The 23902-nt window shown below is 44.0% G+C and overlaps 1 protein-coding gene across 1 annotated transcript in view; it reads left to right on the top strand.

Moving 5' to 3' along the window:
* The window catches only part of RIMS1 (regulating synaptic membrane exocytosis 1), a 426962-nt gene that overhangs the window by 227672 nt on the left and 175388 nt on the right, over window positions 1-23902 (top strand). Inside the window, exons 5-6 of the mRNA XM_057494214.1 lie at window positions 9523-9863; window positions 13294-14168. Of these exons, the coding sequence (XP_057350197.1) occupies window positions 9523-9863; window positions 13294-14168 (1216 nt within the window). The remainder of the gene's footprint in view (window positions 1-9522; window positions 9864-13293; window positions 14169-23902) is intronic.

Raw genomic sequence — 23902 nt, 5'->3', positions numbered from 1 at the left:
CCCTTTATCATTATGTAATGTCCTTCTTTATCTTTTGTTACTTTCTTTATTTTGAAGTCTATTTTGTCTGATACTAGTATTGCAACACCTGCTTTTTTCTCTCTGTTGTTTGCATGAAATATCTTTTTCCATCCCTTGACTTTAAGTCTGTGCATGTCTTTGGGTTTGAGGTGAGTCTCTTGTAAGCAGCATATGGATGGATCTTGCTTTTTTATCCATTCTATTACTCTGTGTCTTTTGATTGGTGCATTCAGTCCATTTACATTTAGGGTGATTATTGAAAGGTATGTACTTATTGCCATTGCAGGCTTTAAGTTTGTGGTTACCAAAGGTTCAAGGTTAGCTTCTTTACTGTCTTACTGTCTAACTTAACTTGCTTATTGAGCTATTATAAACACAGTCTGATGATTCTTTATTTCTCTCCCTTCTTATTCCTCCTCCTCCCTTCTTCATATGTTGGATGTTTTGTTCTGTGCTCTTTTTAGGAGTGCTCCCATCTAGAGCAGTCCCTGTAGGATGCCCTGTAGAGGTGGTTTGTGGGAGGCAAATTCCCTTAACTTTTGCTTGTCTGGGAATTGTTTAATCCCTCCTTCATATTTAAATGATAATCGTGCTGGATACAGTAATCTTGGTTTGAGGCACTTCTGTTTCATTGCATTAAGTACATCATGCCATTCTCTTCTGGCCTGTAGGGTTTCTGTTGAGAAGTCGGATGATAGCCTGATGGGTTTTCCTTTGTAGGTGACCTTTTTTTTTCTCTCTTGCTGCTTTTATTACTTTTTCCTTGTCTTTGATCTTTGCCATTTTAATTATTATGTGTCTTGGTGTTGCCCTCCTTGGATCCCTTGTCATGGGAGTTCTGTGTACCTCTGTGGTCTGAGAGGCCATTTCCTCCCCTAGTTTGGGGAAGTTTTCGGCAATTATTTCTTCAAAGACACTTTCTATCCCTTTTTCTCTCTCTTCTTCTTCTGGTACTCCTATAATGCAGATATTGTTCCATTTCTATTGGTCACTCAGTTCTCTTAAAATTCTTTCATTCCTTTTATCTCTCTCTGCACCAGCTTCTCTACATTCCTGTTCCTGTCCATTAATGGTCTCTTGCATCTTGTCCATTCTGTTTTGAAGTCCTTCCAGAGCTTGTTTTATTTCTGTATTCTCCTTCCTTAGTTCTTGCATATTTCTCTGCAAGTCCATCAGCATGGTTATGACTTTTGTTTTGAATTCTTTTTCAGGAAGACTGGCTAAATCTATCTCCCCAGGTTCCTTCTCAGGGGAAGATGTAGCAGATGTTGAAGTTGTCTGGGTTCGTCTTGTCTGCATCAAATTTTTTTGCCTTTTCATGTTGATAGATGCAGTGGTGAGCTATTGACTTTCTGTCAGCTGGGAGAGCCAAGACTCTTTCCACTTGCTCCTGGCCTTTCTTTACTTGGACAACTGCGACCCCTGGTGGCTTGTGTTGGGCAGTTGCGTGTAGGCTGGGTCTCTGTGTCTTGCCCGGTCGGTATGGAGGAAGCTCCCGTGCTGTGGGCGTGGCCAACCTCAGGCGGCTGCTCTGCTATGGCGGGGCCCTGGAGGGGTTATGAATGTGGGGCTGTTTGGCTGTTTACCTCTGTGAGGGGTCTCAGAGCTGTTGCCCAGGGGGTTAGTGTGTCCAGATTTCCCTGGAAATTCCAGCTGCTGGACTGTGACCTGGGATGCTTCCGTCCAGCTGTGGAGTCCCTGTCCCTTTAAGACTTTCAAAAAGCACTCACTTTTCTTTGTCACAGGGACACCGGCTTCAGGACCCGCTCACAGGTCTCACTGCCCTGTTTCCCTAGTATCCAGGACCCCACGCATGCACTGTGTCTGCGCTCTGGTCTGGATGGCTGGGGCTGGGTGTTCGGCAGTCCTGGGCTCCGTCTCCCTCCCACTCTGCCTACTCTTCTCCCGCCGGGAGCTGGGGGGAGGGGCGCTTGGGTCCCGCCATGCCGGGGCTTGTATCTTACCCCCTTCTCGAGGCGCTGGGTTCTCGCAGGTGTGGATGTGGTCTGGATGTTTCCCTGTGTCTTCTGGTCTCTCTTTTAGGATGAGTTGTATTTGTTGTATTTTCAAAAATATATATGTTTTCGGGAGGAGATTCCCACTGTCCTACTCACGCTGCCATCTTGGCTCCGCCCCCCAATCTACATTTATTGAAATAATTAAATTTTATGAATATAAGACTATCAAAGAATTCCAAAGCCTATGGTCATTGTCTTGGTATATTACCTTTTACAGGTATTGGTTAGTGCCAGCCTCAGCCTGTCCATAGCCAGCGTCGTGGCTGGACTGGCCCTTCAGTTTCTTACTGTGACTGCAAGACACCCTCAGCCACAGCCAGCCAGGACCTTGGGAAAAAATGGCTTATTACTTACAAGTCCTGGCAATTACCAGGCACACCTGGGGGGCCACACAGCGCAGTCATGGGTAAAGAGAGAGGGAGTGCCAGCCTGGGGTTTAGCTCTAGTTGGCGCTGAGGATGGAGGCCTGAGGTTTCTGGGGCTCACTCTTTACTGGCGAATTTAAAACATCACAGCGGGAATTTAAAGCATGGGAGGGGAAAATACAAGAGGTCCAAATGAGCAGTCATGGAAATCTAACAAGGTCTCTAAAACAAAGGAGTCTCAGAGTGGGAAGGCAGCCCTATTCTTTAGTCTGGTCCTCTGGCTGCCTTGTGTTGTTGGAGGCAGCAGTCCTTGAAGGGGATCCCATTTGAAGCAGATGCCTGGCAATCAGACTTAAGTCAGGCACTTGGATTAGAAAAAGGGGAGAAAGCAACTGTCAGGGCTTATACTACATGCACCTTACACATTCTGGATTTTTGTTTTTGGAATAGATAAGAATCATCTGCCTAATAATAGAGAAATAATTGTGCAATGGCCTAGGAACACTGCTGCTCTAAAATAGTAATCTGACTATATTTAGGGATAACGGAGTAAAAACAGTGTTACATCTCTGAAATTTTTCTTCAAGATTTTCTTGGTTCTTTTTGGCTTTTAGCATTCCTACAGTAATTTTAGAATCGTGCATTTCAAGAAAAGCTTGGGATTTGTGTATGTGTATGTGTTGGGGGAGAATTACATCAAATATATAGAGTACTTTTAGAATCACACATTTACATATTTATTATTCTGCAGTTAATGAGCACAGTTCTACTTACATGTATCAGATTTTCAAATCTTCACTATCCTTACTGATTTTTATTCTGCATGTTTTGTCAGTTACTCAGATGTGTGTTTATATATCCTATTATGCTTGTGATTCGTCTGTTTTTCTTTTATTTCTCAAGTTCTCTATTTGTATTGAGACTGTGTTGTTAATGCATATAATATTAGAGTGTACCATCTTTTGGATGGTTGATCTTTGTCGTAATGAAATGCACTTTTTTTTTTATCTCCAGCAGGTTTTCTTGTATCGTCTGCTTTGACTTTGTCTGATACTGTAACTAGCTTCAAGTTAGTGTTAGTATTTCTTTTCATTTCTCTTCATTTAATCCCTCTCTACCCTTAAATTCAGAGTTTCTCTTCTAATTAGTAAATAGTTGGGTTAGATTGTTTACAAAATCCAGTCTGATGATCTTTTTCTTTAAACTGAAACATTTAATTTGTTTATATCCTGTGTAGTGGCTCTATACCTGTGTTTAACTTTCCCATCTTACTTTATATTTTCTATTTCCCCTTTTATTACCCACTTTTGAATCAGTTATACTTAGCATTTTATCCTTCTGTTAGCTTGTTAGTAATACATTCTTTTGCTGTTTTTTGCTGTTCTTCTACTTGTTATCGACAAAATCTTATTAATGCTAATGTATATTAATAAATGTACCACTTCCTGGAAAAACAAGAACATTATATCACATTAACACAATTTAACCCTTTCAACATTTTATGCTATTATTGTGATTTATTCTATAAGATAAATATTTTATATTATTCTTGTTTTCCATCGCTGTTCATTTGTGTTTACTGTTTGTTGGACTCTGTTCTTTCCCATTATTTTGTTTCCATTTGGCAACATCTTCCTTCTGCTGAAAACTCTCCTTTACTGTGTAACACATTCTGGTTACATATTCATTTTTTGTTAAAATCAAAGATACTTTTATTTTTAAAGGACATTTTTCACTATTGTGAAATTCCATTTGGCATTTGTTTTCATTTATCACCAAAATACAGCTCTACTGTCTTCTGACTTTTCTGTTGAGAGGTCAGATATCAATCTATGGTTACTCCTTTGAAAATCGTTTTTCTTTCTCTGGCTGCTTTAGAAGGTTTGTCCCCGGTTTTCTGTAGTTTTTGTTGTGATAATACCCAGGTGTTGTTTCCTTTGCGTTTACTCTGCTTAGGGTTTGCAGCAGTTCCTGAGTTCGTGGCATGACAACTCATTTGGTGTCTTGAATAGTTCGGGCTGCTGTAACAAAATCCCACACACTGAGGTGACTTAAACAACAGAAATTTATCTTCTCACAGTTCTGGAAGCTGGGGAGTCCAAAGTTAAGATGTCAGCAGGGTTGGTTTCTAGTGAGAGCTCTCTTCTTCCTGGCTGTGTCCCCACCTGGCTTTTCCTCCATGCTTGCATGGGTTGGGGGTGGCGAGAGCTCTCTTCTTTTTCTTAGTCTAAAGACACTAATCCAAATCCTGAGGAATCAGGCACCCCACCCCCTCATCCCCCTGCCCTGCTGGATTCATTTAACCTTGATTCTCTCCTTATAGGGTATATCTCCAAATACATATTTGTGGTTAATACTTTGACATATCTTACATGCTGACACATATAAGGGTGGTGGTGGGGGACATTGTCCTGTCTACAGCAGTTTCCATACATTTTTCTCAGGAATATTTTACAAATTTTGTTGTAAAGCACTTGCATACATTTTGCTAAAGTTATCCGTAAGTATTTTAGTTTTGTATGCTTTTATAAATGGCATTTTTAAAAATCTACCCTCCAATTGTTTCTTCTAGTATTTGGAAATAAAATTGATTTTTGTTTATTAACTTTGCATCCTGCTGCCTGCTAAATTCACTTATTATTAGTTCCAGTAGTGTTTTGTAGATCCCTTGGGATTTCCTATGTAAATTATCATGGATTCTGTAAATAAGGATAGATTTACTTTTTCCTTTCCAAAATTTATGTTTATTTCTTTTTATGGCCTTGATGTGTTTGTTAGGATCTCTGTTACAGTGGCTAATAGTGGTGTTGAGAGCAGACATCCTTGCCTTGTTCCCTTGCTTTGATCTTAGGTCAAAAGCATTCTGCTTACATAATTGAGCATACTGCTAGTGGTACTGTTTTTGTAGATTTGCTCATTTTTTTCTTAAACATTCTTGCTTCTGTGTTTTTGAGGGATATAAGTGTTCTTTTTTGAGTCTGTGGGAGTATGAAATGCAGAGGATCAAAAATGGAACCCTGTGTGACATCACTTACTAGGAGGGTCAAGAAGGAGGATTTTAGTGAGGAACATTGGAAGAGGCGATACAAGCAGCAAGTGAGAGAACAGAGCAGAAATTGTCATTGAATCCAGAAACCAAAGAAAGATGGGTAGTCATGAGTTCCAAATAGTCAGAAAAGCTTAGTAAGAGGAGGGCTAACAAGTGTCTGTGAGTGGATTAGCACCATGGAAAGGGATCACTAGTGTCTGTGAAAGATAACTGAATACAATCGTGGGGACTGGAGTCAGGTTTCAAAGATGTGAAAACGGGATGTGAGGAGGGGAGAGTACTTACTAATTTTAGGTTACTTTAACTAGCTTGAAAAGAGGATAGAGAATAGAATAAATTATTCAGACGGGGAAATAGGGTACAAAGAATTGTTTTTCTAAGAGAAAATTCTTGATTATTTTGTGTGTTTTAATAGTTATATGCCAAGAGGGAAGGAGCAGTAGTGAAGACAAGGCTGAAGACAGGAGAAGGAAGGGGTCAGTGAGGTCCTCGTTGGGCAGAAGGGGTGGGATTGGGAGAGCAGGTGTGTGCAGTACTTTCCACAAATGGCAAATGTCGTGTAATAGGAGACACGACATAGAAAATGACGATTGGTGTGTGTTCAGAAGATTCAGACTAAAACACGAAGATTCTTGGATTGGATAAAAAAAGATATAGTTCAATCCTGTGCTATGTATAAAAGAGGTGCAACTCCAACAAAATGAAACAGGAGATAACCCTGTAGGGAAGGGGAAGCACATCTAATGAGCCAAAAGAGAGTAAAAAATAGCAATATTCGAATTTGCTTCACAAAGATCCACAACTGATTCCCTACATGTTATTGTCAACACAGCAACCAGAGGCATCTTATTAAAACCTCAGATACATCAGGTCACCTCTCTGCCCAGAAGCTTCCAATAGCTGCCCATTTCTCTCATCATAAATGTCAAAGTCTGCTGGGACCCACAAAGACCGCCCCAGGCTGAGCCCTGTTGCTTTCCTGAACTCGCCTCATGCTGCTTCATCCGTGCTCGGCTCCATGTTGCTTGAGGCCGCCAGGCAGAAGCCCTCAGACTGCCCTCCACGTGCTGCCCCTGCTGCCTGGCCCACCCTCCCCCAGGTGCCTGCCCGGTGGCCCAGTCCTACTCAAGTGTCAGTTTCTCAGTGAAGCTTTCCCTGACTGGCCAGTTTTAAACTGAACCGCCCCATAACGCAGCAGGCTCTGTGCACGTTTGTTCAGACTGTGGAGACCGTCTAGCACGGCTCTTGTGTTCACTGTTATGTTTTATGTTTGTCTTCTTTCACCGGAGCATCCATGTCACAGGTGAGAGTTTTGTCCATTTTGTTCACTGTTGTATCTCCAGTGCCTAGAACAATGCTTGGTACCTAATTGGCCCTGAGAAATATTTGTTGAAATCAGAAATATGTACAGAATGTGGCACTTTATAATGCAAGAAAAAGAACATTTACCTTGTGTTGGAAGACATGTACCTGCAGGGAGTTTGTGTGCTGTTAGTGATCATTAGTATTGGGTGTTTTCTGTGGGCCAAATGCAGTTACATATATTCTCTTATTTAACCATAACATAGAAGCTGTGTACCTATTATCAGTATTTCCTCAATTTTATGAATGAGTAAACCGAAGCAGAGTCCTGACAGCAGAGCAGGAAGGTGGGGGAACAAGGATTTGGACGCAGGTTGCCTGCCTCCAGGGCCCCCTCCCTTCACCAGCACTCACTCCCTCTGACTTGCCGTCACCTACACAGACTCAAGATAATTCCAGCTGTAGACATTCAGGGAAACAACGACAGGCCCATTACACAGTCTATGTGAGAACAGCTAGAAAAGATGTAGAGGCTTTGAGCAAGGTAACATAATTGGTGGGACTGAATTAATAAGTGTGCATATATATTTGTACCCCAATAGCAGCCAAATACAATTTTCTTACTGACTTTGTATGAAACTGAGTATGGGTAATAAAATAATGATGATGACAGTGATAGTAATTAGTAATAATGAATAATTACTGTGTTATGAGTACCTCATAAGCACTTACTCTATGTCAGGCATCTTACTGAGCAGTTTGGGGGATTACCGCATGAATTTGCAAAATGACTGGTTGAGGAAGGAACTATTAGTATCTTCAGTCTGTTGATGATGGCGGGAGGCAGGGAGGCTGTGCAGGTTGGGCGTCAATAGCAAACATGTGGTGGGTGTGATATTAGCATCTAAGTAGTTTAACTCCAAACCTGTACTCTTCTTTGAAGGTTCACAGTGGAATGAGGGATTATCCAGTAAATCCTGTTGAGATAATTGTGAGGAAAAAAAAGATCCGTGTATATCCCTGCCTGCCATCATGCATCAGAATAAATTCTGAGGGATCAAGGAGTGAATTGTAAAATGTTCAACCATATGAATAGTCGATGAGAATCAAACTGAATATTCATCAAAGCACTTTCTGGGCTAAAGTACAATAGAAGCACCACAAAGGAAGGAAGCAAGATATTAGACTCCACAGAAATGAAAAACCATCCTCATGACCCCAGACAAAATCAACCAACATGGCGAGGGACTCTATGAAAACTGTGTTTGTCAAAAGGTTAATCAATGTGATTTTTTCCAATACATTCTAAAACTAAATGTTATTAAATGTGAAAATAGTTTGATCAACACAGTTTTTCCCTGAAGCATTCTTAATGTGAAAGAATGTAAGTGATTTAAGGATTAGGCAAATGATGTACAGTCTCTATAGACCATTTCATAATATTAAAATATTTTAGAAACATTTAGAATCATATGGAAATATTTATGCTATAATATTAAATAAATGGAATACAGAGTTACAGTGGAATCTGTTATCTTAAGTTTGTGTAGAAAAATTAAAGCAAAATGCTACTAGTGGGACAGTGGGATTGGGGGGTGCTTTAGTCTTAAGAAGCATCTGGTATTATTTTATTGATGTGCCATTCCGTATTTTATCATTTTCTTTCATAAATCCACACCATGTACTTTATAACCTTCCAGAAGGAAAACAATGAGCCTATGAAATAGCAATGACCATAACCCAGTCCAGAGACCCACCAGAGACCCCTGTCATTTCCAGCTGCTTTCTCATCAGCTCTCTCCACCTTCTCATCTACTCTTGACAACAAGATTGAAATGTCACCCTGATACCTTTGTCCCCCATTTCTGTGAGAATGAGTGTGTTCATGGAATAGAGAAAGTAAGGAAAGCCGGTGCACATATGCAAAAATGCAGGAACTGTAATGAAATTGAGAATCTCCTGTTTTCTTTTTCAGGTTTTTTCAAAATGATAGTATAACAGTTCTTACAGTACTGTATTAAATGGAATACAGTGTTTTCACAGGTTATATTTTGTTTTGTAAAAAACCTTCTTATGTTTATTCTAAATGACTATTTCAAACTAGCCCCCTTAGTGGACACTGCATATGAATAAACCCAACCCCAGAGATGGCTCTAGTAAATATGTGAGTGGAAAATTATATATCCTAGCATAAAATAAACTCGAGGTTAGTTTATGGCTAATAAACTAGGGAAGATAGATAGCTTGACCTTTTCTTTTGTGCCTATTTTTTATTGTTTGCTTGTTCCATAAAAATATCTTGTAATATGGGCTTTAATAATGGACGACTTTTGAGGTGACACGTACCTTCTAAATCCTTTGAGACACGGAGTTTATGTGCCTAAATATTACCTGTATATAGCTCCTTACAGCATTTTTCTAATCAATCAGCTGCCCCGCTTAGAATATTTTTATTAAGATATTTTAGATGGAACTTCAGAGTCAGTCCTACAACCTGTGCTGGCGATACGGTAAAAGGCCACAGAGCCGTAGGGGTGGGACACCGGGAAAGCACCCTGCCCTGGGCGGACGGTCCTCGGCGTCCCCAGCCCCGGCCCGGCGCCCGCAGGCCGGACGGTGACCTCTGCAAGCGCCCTCTTCACAGGGAATCTGCGAGGATAAACGTGACGATCCCCATCACTCTCTTTTTCCTTAGAGACATTTTAATGTGATGAAAATCATCCCCGGTGGCAGCGAGAATTCACAGTGTTCTCTCTCCTCCGCCCAGGTGATGTGGGTGTGCAACTCCTGTCGCAAGCAGCAGGAGATCCTGACCAAGTCCGGGGCCTGGTTCTTCGGAGGGGGCGCCCCGCCGCCGGGGCGGGACGGAGCCCTGAGCGACACGGCGGCCGGTGCCGGGGCCGAGGCGCCCCGGGAGAAGAGGGCGCGGCTGCAGGAGCGCTCGCGCTCGCAGACGCCGCTGAGCTCGGCCGCCGCCGCCCCGCGGGCCCCCGCCCCGCCCGCCGCGCAGCCCGACCCGGGCAGGGGCGCCGAGCCCGCGCCGCCGGCCGCGGGCCCCGAGCAGAAGCCGGCCGCCGCCCGGTCTCGCAGCGAGCCCCCGGGAGAGAGGTAACGGCCCGTCGGCGGGCGGGGGGCGCAGGCGAGGGCTGGTGGCCGCGGCAGCCCGGTTTCAGGAATTCGGCAGCCGTGCAGAGCCGTCCAGGGAAGCGCTTCTCGGCGCCCGCACGGCGCCCGGGCGGAGGTGCTGCCCTAGTGCCTGGAAGGCCTCGTTCCTGAGGACGCCTCCGCTAGGAAGTTTTCTTCCGTGTCACTCACAGATGCAAACAAGTCGCCTGACTGAGCTACTGACTTACAGAGTTGAACTCAGAAAAGGCCATTAGTCCTTCCATTCAAAGTGTGCTCTGAGGGTATAAGACGGGCACGGGCACCTGACCCAGTGGGCGGTGTGTGCAGGCATCAGCACGGCCTTCTCTGAGGTCCCTTCTTTCCCCCCAGCCCTGAAGAGTGACTAGGAATTGGGCAGGTGCAGAGTGGGATGGGCGCTCCAGGCTTGTGCGCGGGCAGGAGGCCTGGAGGGACAGCGCCGAGGAGGACCTGCAGGCGCCCACAGGCTGGAGCGCAGGCCGCCGCGAGGGAGAGGGGTGGCTGTCGAGCTGGCAGAGTCTAGGTCACACTGGGCCTTTGGCTGGGCTAAATTTTTTAGATTTTTTTCTGGAACTAACAGGAAGACACTGAGAATTTTAAGCACAGGCTAACATGACCAGATATAATACCCTTCCATTCATTCATTCATTCAAACAATATATTTATGACTAGACAGGATGCTCTGCATTGGGAGGCAGTGTTGACAAGGAGGACAAAGCCCTTTTCTTCATGAGGTTGGTAGTCTGGGGAACCTGCTGCCTTTGTGTGACCCTTATTTATCCCACTGGGTGAAAAAGTGGGCTCCAAGGAAGGTTTTGCTCCCTTTTTCAAACAAAGCCTATACAATATACAATACAATTGTATAAACAATTGATTGAAGGCTTCAAAGTCAAACAGGTCAGGAGTGCAGTCCTGGCTCTGCCCCACTATGAGTAACAGCCCACCCTACCGGGGTGGGGGGAAGGGGGCAGGGAACATGTGTTCAGAAGCTGGCACACGGGAGGCACTGGGAGGGTAGCTACGTAATGAGTGTATACAATAGTCATTGCATATTTACTATGAGCTAACCCTGAGTCAGGAACCAGAGGATATAAAGATGATTGGGACATGGACCTTTTTCTCACAGATCCAAGGGAAGACAGTGCACGATGTCCTAGGGGAGACAGACAGATGGGCAGTTCACTGATCAGAAGGCTGATGTGAGCAAAGCTGCGGAATATGTAGAATAGTTGTGCAGCTGTAGGGAAGAGGGGGCCCCTTTTGAATTAAGCTTTGTAGGACACCCAGGAGTGCAGGGTGGGTAGACAGAGTCGGCAAGGACATTATTGGAAGAAAGAATGAGAATACCAAAACAGTGTGGAGGGAACACAGCAAGGACAGTCAAGGTGCCCAAGGAAAGGTACAATGAATAGCTTTTGGTGCCAGATTGTTGTGGATTAAGAAGAGACAATTATTGCAGGTGCATTTGGAGATTGGTTAAAAAATGGTATCTTTAAATAAGATAGAGAATTTGTAGCTGTAAAGCTTCTAAAGAGAAAATATGAATCCTGTTTTTAACACATGGTGAAAAACTACAGAACATTCAAGAATAAGTACTGAGAAGAGAGTCTTTGTTCTGACCTTGAGAGGAAGTTTGCAGAAGATTGATAGGGCAAATGCCCTCACTGGTTATATAAATTACTTGCCAATTATCTAATGAAGACTGGGGGTGGGTGTAGAAGGTAAAGAGAAATGGGTGGCAAGTTCAGGGAAAGAAGCAAGACTAATAGAATGGCATTCTGTTTAAATTATTCAAGATTCTTGATCATTTTTTGTACACTCACCAGGAGCTAGTGGAAATTGAACAAATACAGGGAGAGTTGAGAAAAGGCATGTTCAGTGAGGCAAAAAACCAGAGACTGGAGAACTCCCGTTTGCATCATACTCTGTCCTCTCATAAAGCACTTTCACAGAGTATCTCCTTTAATTATCAATTTCAATAAATTGAGTTAATGTAAATTTCTCACAAGATCAACTATACCGTAATGAGTTACTAGATGTTGGCAGTACAATCAACACACTTTTTTGAAACTATTTTTGATAATGATTAATGTGTTCATATTAGACCTGTTGCATTGCGACACAGCAATGCCATCCTTGTAATTCCACTTTCCCATGAAAACCCCTTTCACTTCAAAGGACCAACGTGATCCAAAGGCCTCAGACAGAATTTGCTGTCCCCATGCCATTCGAAACCCTTTACCCTACTTTACAACATGACCAGCATATCTTAGCAACTACTACTTTGTAACCCACAATAGAAATCACCCTACTTTTTCTCACCTTCCCCCACCCCCAACTTTATGATGTATGCCTCTGGATTTCTGGTCAAATGATGTTCCCTCTGGAAAGCCCTCTCAGTGGTCCTCAGGATTCCAAAAGGAGTCTTAGGTTGTTTCCACTTTAATGCATAGATCATGTAGCATAAGAAAGCTTAGCCATAGCACCTACTTTTAGTAACTCCTTTCATAGTTGCTGGAACTTTCTAAAATCGGGTGCCCTCCAGGGTACAGAAAAGGACTGAAAGGGATAGTCGAATGATACATCTACAAGATGCAAAGACTTCCAAACTCTTTCCCTTTATTTTTATCTTTGTCAGTGTCTTCAATAGGATGGAGAAGAAAATAGAACACACGATTGTTTTCTTCCTTCTTTCGGATTGTGAAATGAGGGAGAATGAAAGGGAAGGAGTGAAGGAATATGAATAATTATTTCAAGATTTTCATTATTTCTATTATTTTCTGCCCAAGTAAGATAAGATGAAGGCTAAGGTTCAGCCATTCTTTTCCCAGCCAGCAGCCTTTGAAGTGTTTGGGTGCACCTGATCTCCTTAAAGTTATTTTTGTTCTACTATTGAAGAAGTACTGTTAGATTTGAAAGGGACAGACTTGAATCCACATGGTTTTAAAAGTTTGTTATAATAGAAGGTTGTCGATATGTATTGTCCAAAAATAGAGGTTGATTTCTAGTTCTGAACGGATATGCGTATGTTATCTTTTGCTCCTGTATTAATATTACCTACATTAGTTTCAAATAAAACACTATCTTTGTTTCACAAGCAGAGGTTAGCATAAAACTTGCTCGTTTATGGAATTATGTTACTGCTAGCTTTTATTGATCTAGTTAATTTCCAGAGAATTTTAAGAGTGAGAACAAGTTTTAAAGCCCCTGAATCTGTAGGGATGTAGAGTCCTCTTTAGAACGCGAATCAGGTGCACACGCTTAACGTGTTTCTTCATCATCGCGCTTTTTAATTGAGACAGCGAATTGTTCCGAGTCGTTTGAGGATTTAAAGCGGGAGGCCGCGGCAGCAGCGGCCCTCGGGGCCCCCGTGACGCTCCTCTGTGTCCTGCAGGAAGAAGACCCCCGGGCCCGCGGAGCCCGACGGCAGAGGCGCCCCGAAGGGCGAGCGGAAACGCGCGCCAAGGCCCGCGGCGCCGCCCGGGGACGCGGCCGGGGACGCCCGCGAGCGCAAGGACAGGCGCGACGGCCGGCGGCTCGAGAAGGGCCGGTCGCAGGACTCGGCCGACGTGCGGGCGCGGCGAGAGAGCGGCCCGGGGGCGGCCGCGGAGCAGCGCAGAAAGGCGGAGGAGTACCAGACGCGGTACCGCAGCGACCCGAACCTGGCGCGGTACCCGGTGAAGCCGCCGCCCGAGGAGCAGCAGATGCGCATGCACGCGCGCGTGTCTCGCGCCAGGCACGAGCGGCGCCACAGCGACGTGGCGCTGCCGCGCACCGAGACGGCCGCCGCGCCGCCCGAGAGCAGGCCCGGCACGCGCGCGCCCGCCGCCGCCGCCGCCGCCGCGGCCTCGCCGCCCGCCTCTCCGCGCTCCTTCCCGGCCGAGAGGACCGCGGAGGCCCGGGCGCCGGGCGCCAAGCCGCCGCCCAGCCGCAGCCCGCCGGCGCCCAGGCATGCGCCGGCCCCCGCGGCGGGCCCGGAGCCGCCGGCCGCCGAGCCCCTGCGCAAGCAGGGCCGCCTGGACCCCGGCTCGGCCGGCCTCCTGCGCAAGGCCAAGCGCGAGAAGGTGGAGACCATGCTGCGGAACGACTCGCTGAGCTCCGACCAGTCCGAGTCGGTGCGGCCGTCGCCGCCCAAGCCGCACCGCGCCCGGAGGGGCGGCAAGAAGCGGCAATTGTCGGTGAGCAGCTCCGAGGAGGAGGGCGTGTCCACGCCGGAGTACACCAGCTGCGAGGACGTGGAGCTCGAGAGCGAGAGCGTCAGCGAGAAAGGTGAGGGCGCGGGACGGGGGTGGCGGGGCTGCGCTGGGACCCGGATGAGGCGGTGCGGGGCCGGGGCGTGGGACGGAGGGGGGCGTGGGTGCTGCGCTGGGACCCAGAGGCGGGGGCGCGGGACGGTGGGGGTTGCGCTGGGACCCGGATGAGGCTGTGCGGGGTGGGGGGGGGCCGGGGCGCGGGACGGAGCAGGAGCTGCGCTGGGACCCGGAGGCAGGGGCGCGGGACGGTGGGGCTGCGCTGGGACCCGGAGGCGGAGGCGCGGCACTGGGACCCGGATGAGGCGGTCCGGGGGGGTGGGGGGGGTGGCCGGGGCGCGGGACGGAGAGGGAGCTGCGCTGGGGTCCGACGGCGGGGGCGCGGGGCCGGGGTGCGCGTGCCAGTTAGCGCGGCACGGACTGCACGGCGGTGCCGCCTGCAGCTAACACGCCGTGGGGTGTATTAGGAAGTTATGAATGAATAAAGTTCTCATCACAAGGAAAAAAAGATGTTGACTTACTCTGACCGCGTTTCGCAGTGCGTTTGGCAGTATCGGAGGCAGTACCGGGGCTGCCCCGGGCTAGGGTACCTGAAGCGCGCGCCGCGGCCGGTGTCAGTCGCGCCTCCGCAGGGGTGGGGAAGTGGCTTAGAACGCTGGCAGCCAGCCCCGCAGCAACTAGAAGGCTTTGGGTTCCTGTTTTTGTTTTGGGGGCTAGGAGGGCATGGGTGAAACGTATTGCCAAGCTCCATGGCTGGGTCCCGAGAGTTCTTGACTTTCTTGGTTCTTGTCATTTTGGGAAATTCAGTACGCACTCTTGTGTTTTTAAGTTGTCTTGGGGTAGACCTATTTACTGGAAAAAAATTGTTACTTTTCTAGAAAACCCAAAATATATCTTTTTTTTTTAAACTTCAGTCACAGAGGTCGAAGTTTTACATGTTTCAAATGAACCTTTCTAACAATTTGTCAAGGAATTCACGAAGACTGTAACATGAAGATATTATGCACTTTGTTTTGGAAGGTAATCTAGGAGCAGGGGTTCATTTTGCCTGCTACCTTCCACAAGATTGGGGAACATGGAGTGATAGGCTGACATTTTCTGTCTAGGCCTGCACTGTGAAATACCACAGTTCCTCGTAGATATTTAAATTGATTGAAATTAAACCTAAAAATTCAGGTCCTCCATTGCACTAGTCATGTTTCAAGTGCTCAATGATGATTACCATAATAAAAGTTCCTTTAGATAACGCTGGTCAGGAAAATACTTCAATTCAGTGTTAAAATTGTGTGTTTCACTTGAAGATTCACCTCATTTTGCTGCTATTCACTCAGATTTAAAAGGGTCACAGTCCTAAATACGATGGTGGTGGTCATCATCCTTCTGAAGGGTTGAGATCCTTGAGAGTTTCTTAATTTATATTTTGGGGTGACTATTTTAACTGTTTATTGGCTTGCTTTATAGTTGCTAAATTACATAATAAATATTAAAATTACTTCCTCATCTTCTCTGAGAAGCATGCCTGTCTCCTCCCCGTCTCTGTGTAGGTCTCTGTCTCTCTCTGTCCTCTCTGTCTCTTTTTTTTCTCTCTCTCTTCCTATTTATTTGTTGATATGCCCCAATAATCTAATACTGTGTTAGAGGTACTATACTATAATTAGGAGAGCTCATTCTCTCGGTACTATTACTGCAACTCGAGTTGAATCGTGTCTATATGGGATCAGTTTGACTGTTCGGCTCACCTTCTGATCACTTATGCTTGACTAATACGTCAGTATGTACCTGTTTAAGCACATTGTGGGCTTTCTAAGTCAGGTGGTGAGTAGACTCTTTCTGCCTTCTGTACCTTAACATTGTTTTGTGAGGACATATTTTTCTCCCCTGAAATAAAAGTAAATGTTAAGTAAAAATGTAAGTGAACATGTTTAAATGGTGTGCTGATAACCCTGAATGGATATTATGTATATGTATATCTGTGTATATGTATGTGTATATGTATGTATGTGTGTATATACCTTAAAAAAAGGACTCTATTAGCTTTTATTGAGTATGTATTATAAATCACAAATGTTATAAAATTGGACAGAATCGAATTTCATAATTATTTACAGTAGCAACAGGTTGCAAAAGAAAAAATGACCAGGGGCATGGGTGATTGGAGGGATGGAGTTGGCCTACTGAGCTGCCTCTGCACACTGTCTCTACTCCCTCGGAATTACCATTCTGGGGACATTGGTGACCACTTGGGACATGACACACCTCTGAAGTTGGAGTTCAACCTCTTCCTCCAGGAACACAGGAGCATCAAATGTGCCATTATCTGATGCAGACAACTCTGTTTTCTCTTAACTTATAAATTAATCTCATTCTCAATAAATGTATACTCCAGTCAGAGTATACTCCAAATCAAAGTTCTATTCTGATATTTGAACCAATCCCAGCTCAGTGTTTACAAAATGAAACAGTAACTATAAAGAACTTACATTTTATTAATGTAAGATGGACATTTTCTTGTTTCAAACTGGACCAGAAACTGAACCATCTGTAGTACCTAGTAATGCCTTTACTACCCAACTCCTGTCGCCTCCGGAGGGCTGTTTTGGGAAACAGCCACGATAACCTCCAGTGCCCTGCGACCCTTCACAAGTGACTTAGCCTCTGAAAGTCTCAGCTTTCTTATTGACACAATGGAGACAAGAGCATCTACTTAGTAAGGTTATTGTGGGGTTTGAATAAGATGATGCATGTAAATAGAATGTGAAATTGGCATCCTTTCTGTCTTGATGTTGTGTGATAAGCCCGGATCTTCGGTATCTTGTATCACTGAGAGTATCATCACTCAGGTACATGTCATGCAAAGAAAAGGTAGAAGAACCATTTCTGTATCTTACAGGTTCCAGTGAAATGAGAAGGGAAAAGAATGATTTGGAAAAAAATTTCTTAGGATATTGGATGCCATGCTGTGAGTTTCAGGGTCAGGGGAGCATTATCCCCATGGAATAAAGTTTGAGACAGAAAACCATATTTGAGACAGAAATTAAAATTACTTTTTAACTATAGCCCATCATTTTGAGTTCTGGACCCAAGTCTAATGTGTGTGTGTTGGTAGGGGGAGGGGGCTAGGGGTCCAACACTAATAAGCAGTTCTTGTACACCTGCAGGGTGTCCAAGAGTTCAGCTCAGTTCAGTTCTGATCCTGTCTACTCAGAGGAAGCAACAGATCTGTGAGTGGTTCAGGGCTCAGTCCAATAAGACCCACTGGTCCCTGAGATGCCAGAGGTCAGACTGGTGGGACTGAAACTTCCGACCCTCTAATCACATTGGTCGGTTCTCCTGGCAATGTGCCCCCATCCTTAGTTGCCTCCAAAATCACCTCATTAACCTGACAAAAGATGCCTTCCAGCTCTCATCACTGAGGATATCCCAAGGTTTTCAGAAGCTTTGTGCTGAAACTGTAGACTAAGACCACATATGTGTTTCTTATTATAAATTAAAACACACCCATGTATTTGCTTGTTGATCAGTTAGACAAATAAATTAAGCATTTAACATGCTGGGCTCTTATTCCATTCATGCTGCTCTAAAAAAATGCCACAGACTGGGTGGCTTATAAACAATGGAAATTTATTTCTCACAGTTCTGGAGGCTGGGAAGTCCACGATTAGGGGGCCGCCATGGTTTAGCCCTGTTCCTGATTCATAGGCAGCGTCTTCTCACCGTTTCCTCACGTGTGTCAGGGCCTAGGGATCTCTCTGTGGTCTCGTGACTTTATAAGGGCACAATCCCTTTTATGAAATTTCCAGCCTCATGACCTAAGCACCTCCCAAAGGCCCACTTCCTAATGCCAGCATCTTGGGGGTTAGGATTTCAACAGAGGAATTTGGGGGGGACACTAGTATTCAGGCCGTAGCACTGGCAAAAGGCAACAATTTAATATGTGTGTACTCTTCTTCTCATTAGTATTATTATTTTTTATGCTGAGTTGGGTTTTATGTTTATTTGCAAATGTGTATTAGCATGTTCAGTGGGTTAACTAGAGTTAAAATAAAATACACTCCATGGGTCATGGAGCTTACATTCTGCTGAGAGAAATAAACAACAAATAATTATACAAGGAAATACAATTTAATAAATGCCTCAAAAGGATATTTTTTTCTGGATATAATTATGTAACTTTTCTGTGTGTCCCAACCTTTCAACAAAGACAACCTAGTCAAATGGTGTCTGGAAGACAACACAGCCTTTATGTTCAGTATAACCTTTTATGTGTAGTGTAATTCCCCTCACACACATGGGGTTCAACCTAGAGGACTTGTCTAAAAGTTGAGGCCAATTAACTCCATGATTTCAATGTCAATGCTGTTCATATTGCTATTGCCAGCTGGGAAAAAGAGCATTTTTGGTCTCTTCACTTATACATATTAACTAATATAAATCTTTCTGAAGAAAAACAATTGCTGCTTATAAGGCAGCAGTTGAATTTAAATGAAATGTGTAATATGAGCCGTGGAGGCCAGGCGTAGTGAAGATCTGTACCACAAGTCAGTGAGCGAAGAGGCCTGAGAATAAGAAAGAGACGGAGATGGCGCCAGCATGGAGGAAAGCAGCGGCGTCCGTCCTGAGAAGCCGGGGTGCTGCTGCCTCGGTCGGGGAGCGGGACTGCTCACACCCACAAGGACCTTCCAGCACAAGCCCGCAGGCAAAATGAGTGGAAAGAAGATCCTGGCGCTGGATAACAGAATTTCTTCCTTTTTTATTCTTTCTGTCTTGCTGACTTCGAGTAAACTGAGAAAACACCATGCAAATTAATTATGCCCTTCAACTTTTCATGTACTTTGTTAGTGGCTTCTGAGAGCACCTGTAAGATGGGGGCTAAGTGGGTTGTAACCGTTGCTCTAGGCAGAGTTCAGCAGTCCTGTGTGGAGCATGTGATATCTGAATCACTCAGAGAAATGATACCTGCAAGGCTGTCAAGTAAGTCTGAGTACCCTTATTAACAGGTGTGAATTTCTCCCTAAAAGCGAACAGTTTCAGGGGACAAGGGTGTACCCTGTGGCCATTGTCAGCTGCTGACTATTAAGTTTGGTTATTTGACCACTTAATCATTGGGGAATCAGGAACAAGAGTGGGAACCCTTGCAAAAAAAGTAGGTACTGCTTTTAAATAATTACATAATTTAATGTAACTTATTCATACAGTGCTTTATGTCATTCTTTGGTCATTAAACTAAAAGAATCAGGCATCTCCTCTTTGGGTGTCCAGCAGTATTAGGCCTGCTGCTCACATAGAACTTTTAATTCTGACTAGAAGTCATTGATTTACTTATGTTATTTTGAAATCCAAGAAAGCATTTTACCTTCTTTTGATATTTCTAGTGCTTCCTGGACCTTTTAACAGTACAATTAAAGAATTTGGCCACCATTCATTTATTCATGTATTAATTTATACATAATACTACATAAAATATTATATGATATACATGATATTAAACAAAATATCTATAAGAACCTTCCACGTTTCAGGCATACTGTGTGAAGTTCTAGAGGTACAGGGATCAATGAAAACACATATATACAGGTGGGTATTCCGGTACAGATAAATAGGTAGGGAGAGACAGCCATGGTGCCTGTCCTCATGACATTCTTTATTGGCCATCCAGAGGACTCTTACTGGGGACTTTACAGAGAGACTGGATGCCCCAAGATAAAATCAGGCTCTGTGGGAAGAATTTGGCTACAGATATTTAAAAAAAAAATTATAACCTTAAAACAATTACAACTTAAAAGGCCTCCCCTTCAAGTGGCTGCCCAAACCTGCATGCTCATTTCCCTTCCCCCACAGAACCCCATAAAGGGGCAGAGAGAAGGGACTGAGCTGTGAGCAGACGAGATGCTTTTAGAAGATGAAGAGGACGTTAGCCTGATGCTAGACCGAAGAGCTTGCCAGGTAAACAAGAGGGGGTGGCAGAGGAAACGGTCTCAGAGAAGTCAGGCTCAGGTGTGAGATTCGGGGGGCTGCAGGTGGGCGGCAGCGCTTCCTCTGGGCAGATGCCTTGAACAGCTGCAACACCCTCTTGGCTGCTTCCACTTCCTCCTCTGTACCTGCTGTACAGCCCGGCATTTAATTCCCAGGAGAATATCAAGAAGCCATCCAGTGAGCTGCCTCGGCAAAATTCAGAGGTACTGGACTGGGTGCTCCCCAACCTGGGACCCCCCCCCCCCCCGCCCTTGCCAGCTTTCTGCAGGATCCGCACCGTCCCTGTGTCACGTGAAGGCTGCCAGCTCCCAGGCCCCAGGTGCTCGCAGTGTTGCTGACAGTGTTCATGTCCCACTAGAGCAGCCGGGCTAAAGAGACCTCCGTGGACGCTCTCAGCAGCTGCACAGTCGTAAATATGAATGAACAGCAAAGGCTGTGAAATAGGAAGAATGGTAGAATGAACTAAAAGACCTGAAGATACATGAGTAGACACATTGGTCCTAGAAGGAAGAAGGTAATTAAAGAACAGAAGTATGCTTAAAAAACTAACAATGCTGCCCTCTTGGTCAAGTTTGGTGCATCCTAAGATGCCTAACCTCCATCCCCAGGGCAACTTCCCCACCCACACACACGGATACTCTGCTTAAAATATTTTTTGAAAAAAACCAAAGTGATTAACCAAGCTCAAAGGGAAAGCACTGAGTATATGACTGTGAGACACTGAAGCGCTTGGACAGAGATACTTGGACAAAATAGCAGACACACACAGCTGCACTCGAGGCCACAGACTTGCCTACCTAGTGGCACGAGCCATTTTTCCTAACCAGATGTAAAATAACCTGATCTGAGAGATTCAAATAAGAGCTGACGTGCCGCCCGCAGACTCCTTTGGGTCCAGAAGGAGGCAACCACAAAACCTCCCTATAAAGAAGCCCATGCAGCAGCGCTGGGGGTGCCCGCAGGATGAGTACAGATGTCATAACTGAAACGTAAGAGGAAGTTTAACCCTATTAAAGCTCATAAAGAAAAGGGAAAAATCTATAAGCTTTTGAAGGTTAAGTTAGGTCACATACAAAACAATGAGTTAAACTGCCTTTATGTGTCTTATCAGCAATGGATTCTAGACGACACTGATCAATACCTTCACATTTGGAGCACAACCACTTTGAAACTATAATTCCATGCACATTTAAGCCATCAGTCAATGCCAGGTTCTCAAAAACCTACTTTGTGGTCTCCTGAGAAAATTACTTAAAGATGTATGCACTCACAAAAACTGAGAAGAATAATCAAGAAAGTGGGACAAATGAGAAACAAGAAATAGTGGAGCTGACCCAGGAACCCAGTGCAAAGAAATCCCTAAAGGACATTTGTGCAGAAATCCCTGTCCAAATTAAAACCAGAGTTCATTTCCAAGAGGCACCAAAAACATCTCTATTAAAGGAATGTCATGGATTCTGAGAAATATCTGGTGACTAATGAACGTCGTGACATTATTGACCTGGTAAAGAAAGGCTGTCTCTTTTCTGAATAAAAAGGAAACAATAAAAAAATACATGTATTGAGGAAACAAAACTGTTAAGGAAAATCATGGTTCCAATATGAAGCAGACAAAAACATGACATTATTTTATTAATTGATACGGCCCATTTGACTATTCCTCCAGATAGAGTTTCCTCTGGTTGAGCACAAATGCTGACAGTTGTCTCCAGAAAAGGAAATTTAAATTCTGCACATTGTTGATTTTCCTTGGTTCTGGAGTATTTACATTTGATTTAAGAAACCCTTTTACATATATGTTTACACAATGGAATGTAAAGATTTTGTCCATGTCAAAATAAATGTAAAATTGATAAGGGAAATGAGAAAGGGGAGAGGCGGAAATATGTGAATATTCTCATCTAGAATGTTCAAGAGTTAACATATCCTTTCAAAAATTAGAACAAGAAATAGAAGATAAGTATATTTAAATACAGAAGTGTAAATGAGAAAACTATTGGCTTTGGAAAGTGAAAGAATCTAAGTAGAGTGAGCTAAAGTCTCTTTAATTGGTTTTGACCATAGATAACATCTTCAAATTAGAAACAAATAGATGATACCACAAATAAAACAGTCAACATATAGAGGCAAATTATTTAAAAATTAGAGTGGTTTCCACTAGAAGAACTAAGAGAATAAATATTAAAAATAGGGTTGGGAAGTGGAATTGATAGTGTGGGCAGAAAGGACATGAGGAGAAAATGAATTATTGTAGCTACATCTGAAGTCCTTATTTATTTAAATTTTCATCATGTGCATGCATTAATTTGATATCCATCAAAATTGGAAAATACAAAAAAAAATAGCTATTTAGCATCCTCTCTATTAAGTTGCAAGTAACCAGTTTTGGTGACTTCTGGGCCTTTCATACTTGACATTTTAGCTGCCCAGACCTCAAATCAGTGGCAGATCCATGGGGAACTTAACAGCGTTTGCTTCTCTTGTACCTTTCATACATTAATCTGTCACTGAGTTCCTGCTGTATGACTGGCCCTTGCAGGTGTGGGGGTATATGATGGAGCCCAGGGCCTGCCCTTAGTAGCTCCTTCGAGGAGTCTGCCTCATTTCTCTGTCCTCTTTCCTTTTATGTATTTCTGCCCCGGCCTGTTTCACCCAGAGGCTGGAGAAGAGACTCTAATAGACCTCTGCCTCCACTTCTTAACCTTCAGCCAAGGGATTTCTCTAGTCTCTTCATTAATTTGCCCTCTTAACCTATGCAGAAGAAAGAGAGATTGTTATCCGGCCTGCAGCTGAACTGGCTGACATTTAGCACCAGTGCCCACCAGCACCTGGCCTGATTTTCTTTGCTATGACAAAGGAGAGCAGAGAATACGAAGAGAGAGACTGCTGCCTTGTATTGCTGAAGGAGAGATAAATTTAACTCTCCCTTTCAACTACTGAAAGAAGCATGAGTTGGGGTGTTAGATGCTTGAGTTTAAATGTGCCTTAGAGGGAGTCTGAGGACTAATTTCTTCTTACACTGCACATGGAATGGACACTAGGTCTTTTAGTCATCTGTGCAATTTAAATCTTAGGAAGAGAGTGAGAGGACGCTGTGTGTGTGTGTGTGTGTGTGTGTGTGCATGCGCGCGTGCACGCATGTGCGCATGCTGAGCTAACGTGCTAATTCCTAGTTTCTAAGAATATGCATTAAGAAACTTTGGAAATCATCATGGCAAGAAGCTGGCTCTTTTAGTCAAAATTTCTGCCTAATACATAAATGACTAAAAAAATCTCCTTGATTCTAAAACAGGAGTTATGACTAAAAAGAAGTCCTATAAAAAGAAAAGAAATTAAGTCTGTAAATCTAACATAATTATACCCAATAATATTTCTCCCAAATTAATCCATAGCTAGAAATACTAGTCATTTAGTTACTTCTGAAGAGATTCCTATTCTTGAATAGGAGAAACTAAATTAAAATCTGGGCTACATTTTCAAAAATAATCATATGGATTTTATGTGTCATCTATGCTTACAGTTTTAATATAGATTGTTTTAAAAGATGCATAACTAAAGGTCATTTTCAAGTGAAACATTTATGCATCAAAGTGTATTTGGAAAAAGATTTGATATCGAAGATTCCAGTGCCACCTATGTTATCTTAGTATATTGTTCTTCAGTATCCTTCTAAAATGCAGAATCATACTGCAGTGTTCTTGACCCATTTCATCCAGTGAATGAAAAGGCTGTTCTTACTTTTGGTTCAATTTAATGGAATATCAGAGTCTTAGACCAGGA

The sequence above is a fragment of the Manis pentadactyla genome, chromosome 16 (genome assembly GCF_030020395.1).
Source record: "Manis pentadactyla isolate mManPen7 chromosome 16, mManPen7.hap1, whole genome shotgun sequence".
NCBI lineage: Eukaryota > Metazoa > Chordata > Mammalia > Pholidota > Manidae > Manis > Manis pentadactyla.
This window is presented reverse-complemented; position numbering and strand designations above follow the sequence as displayed.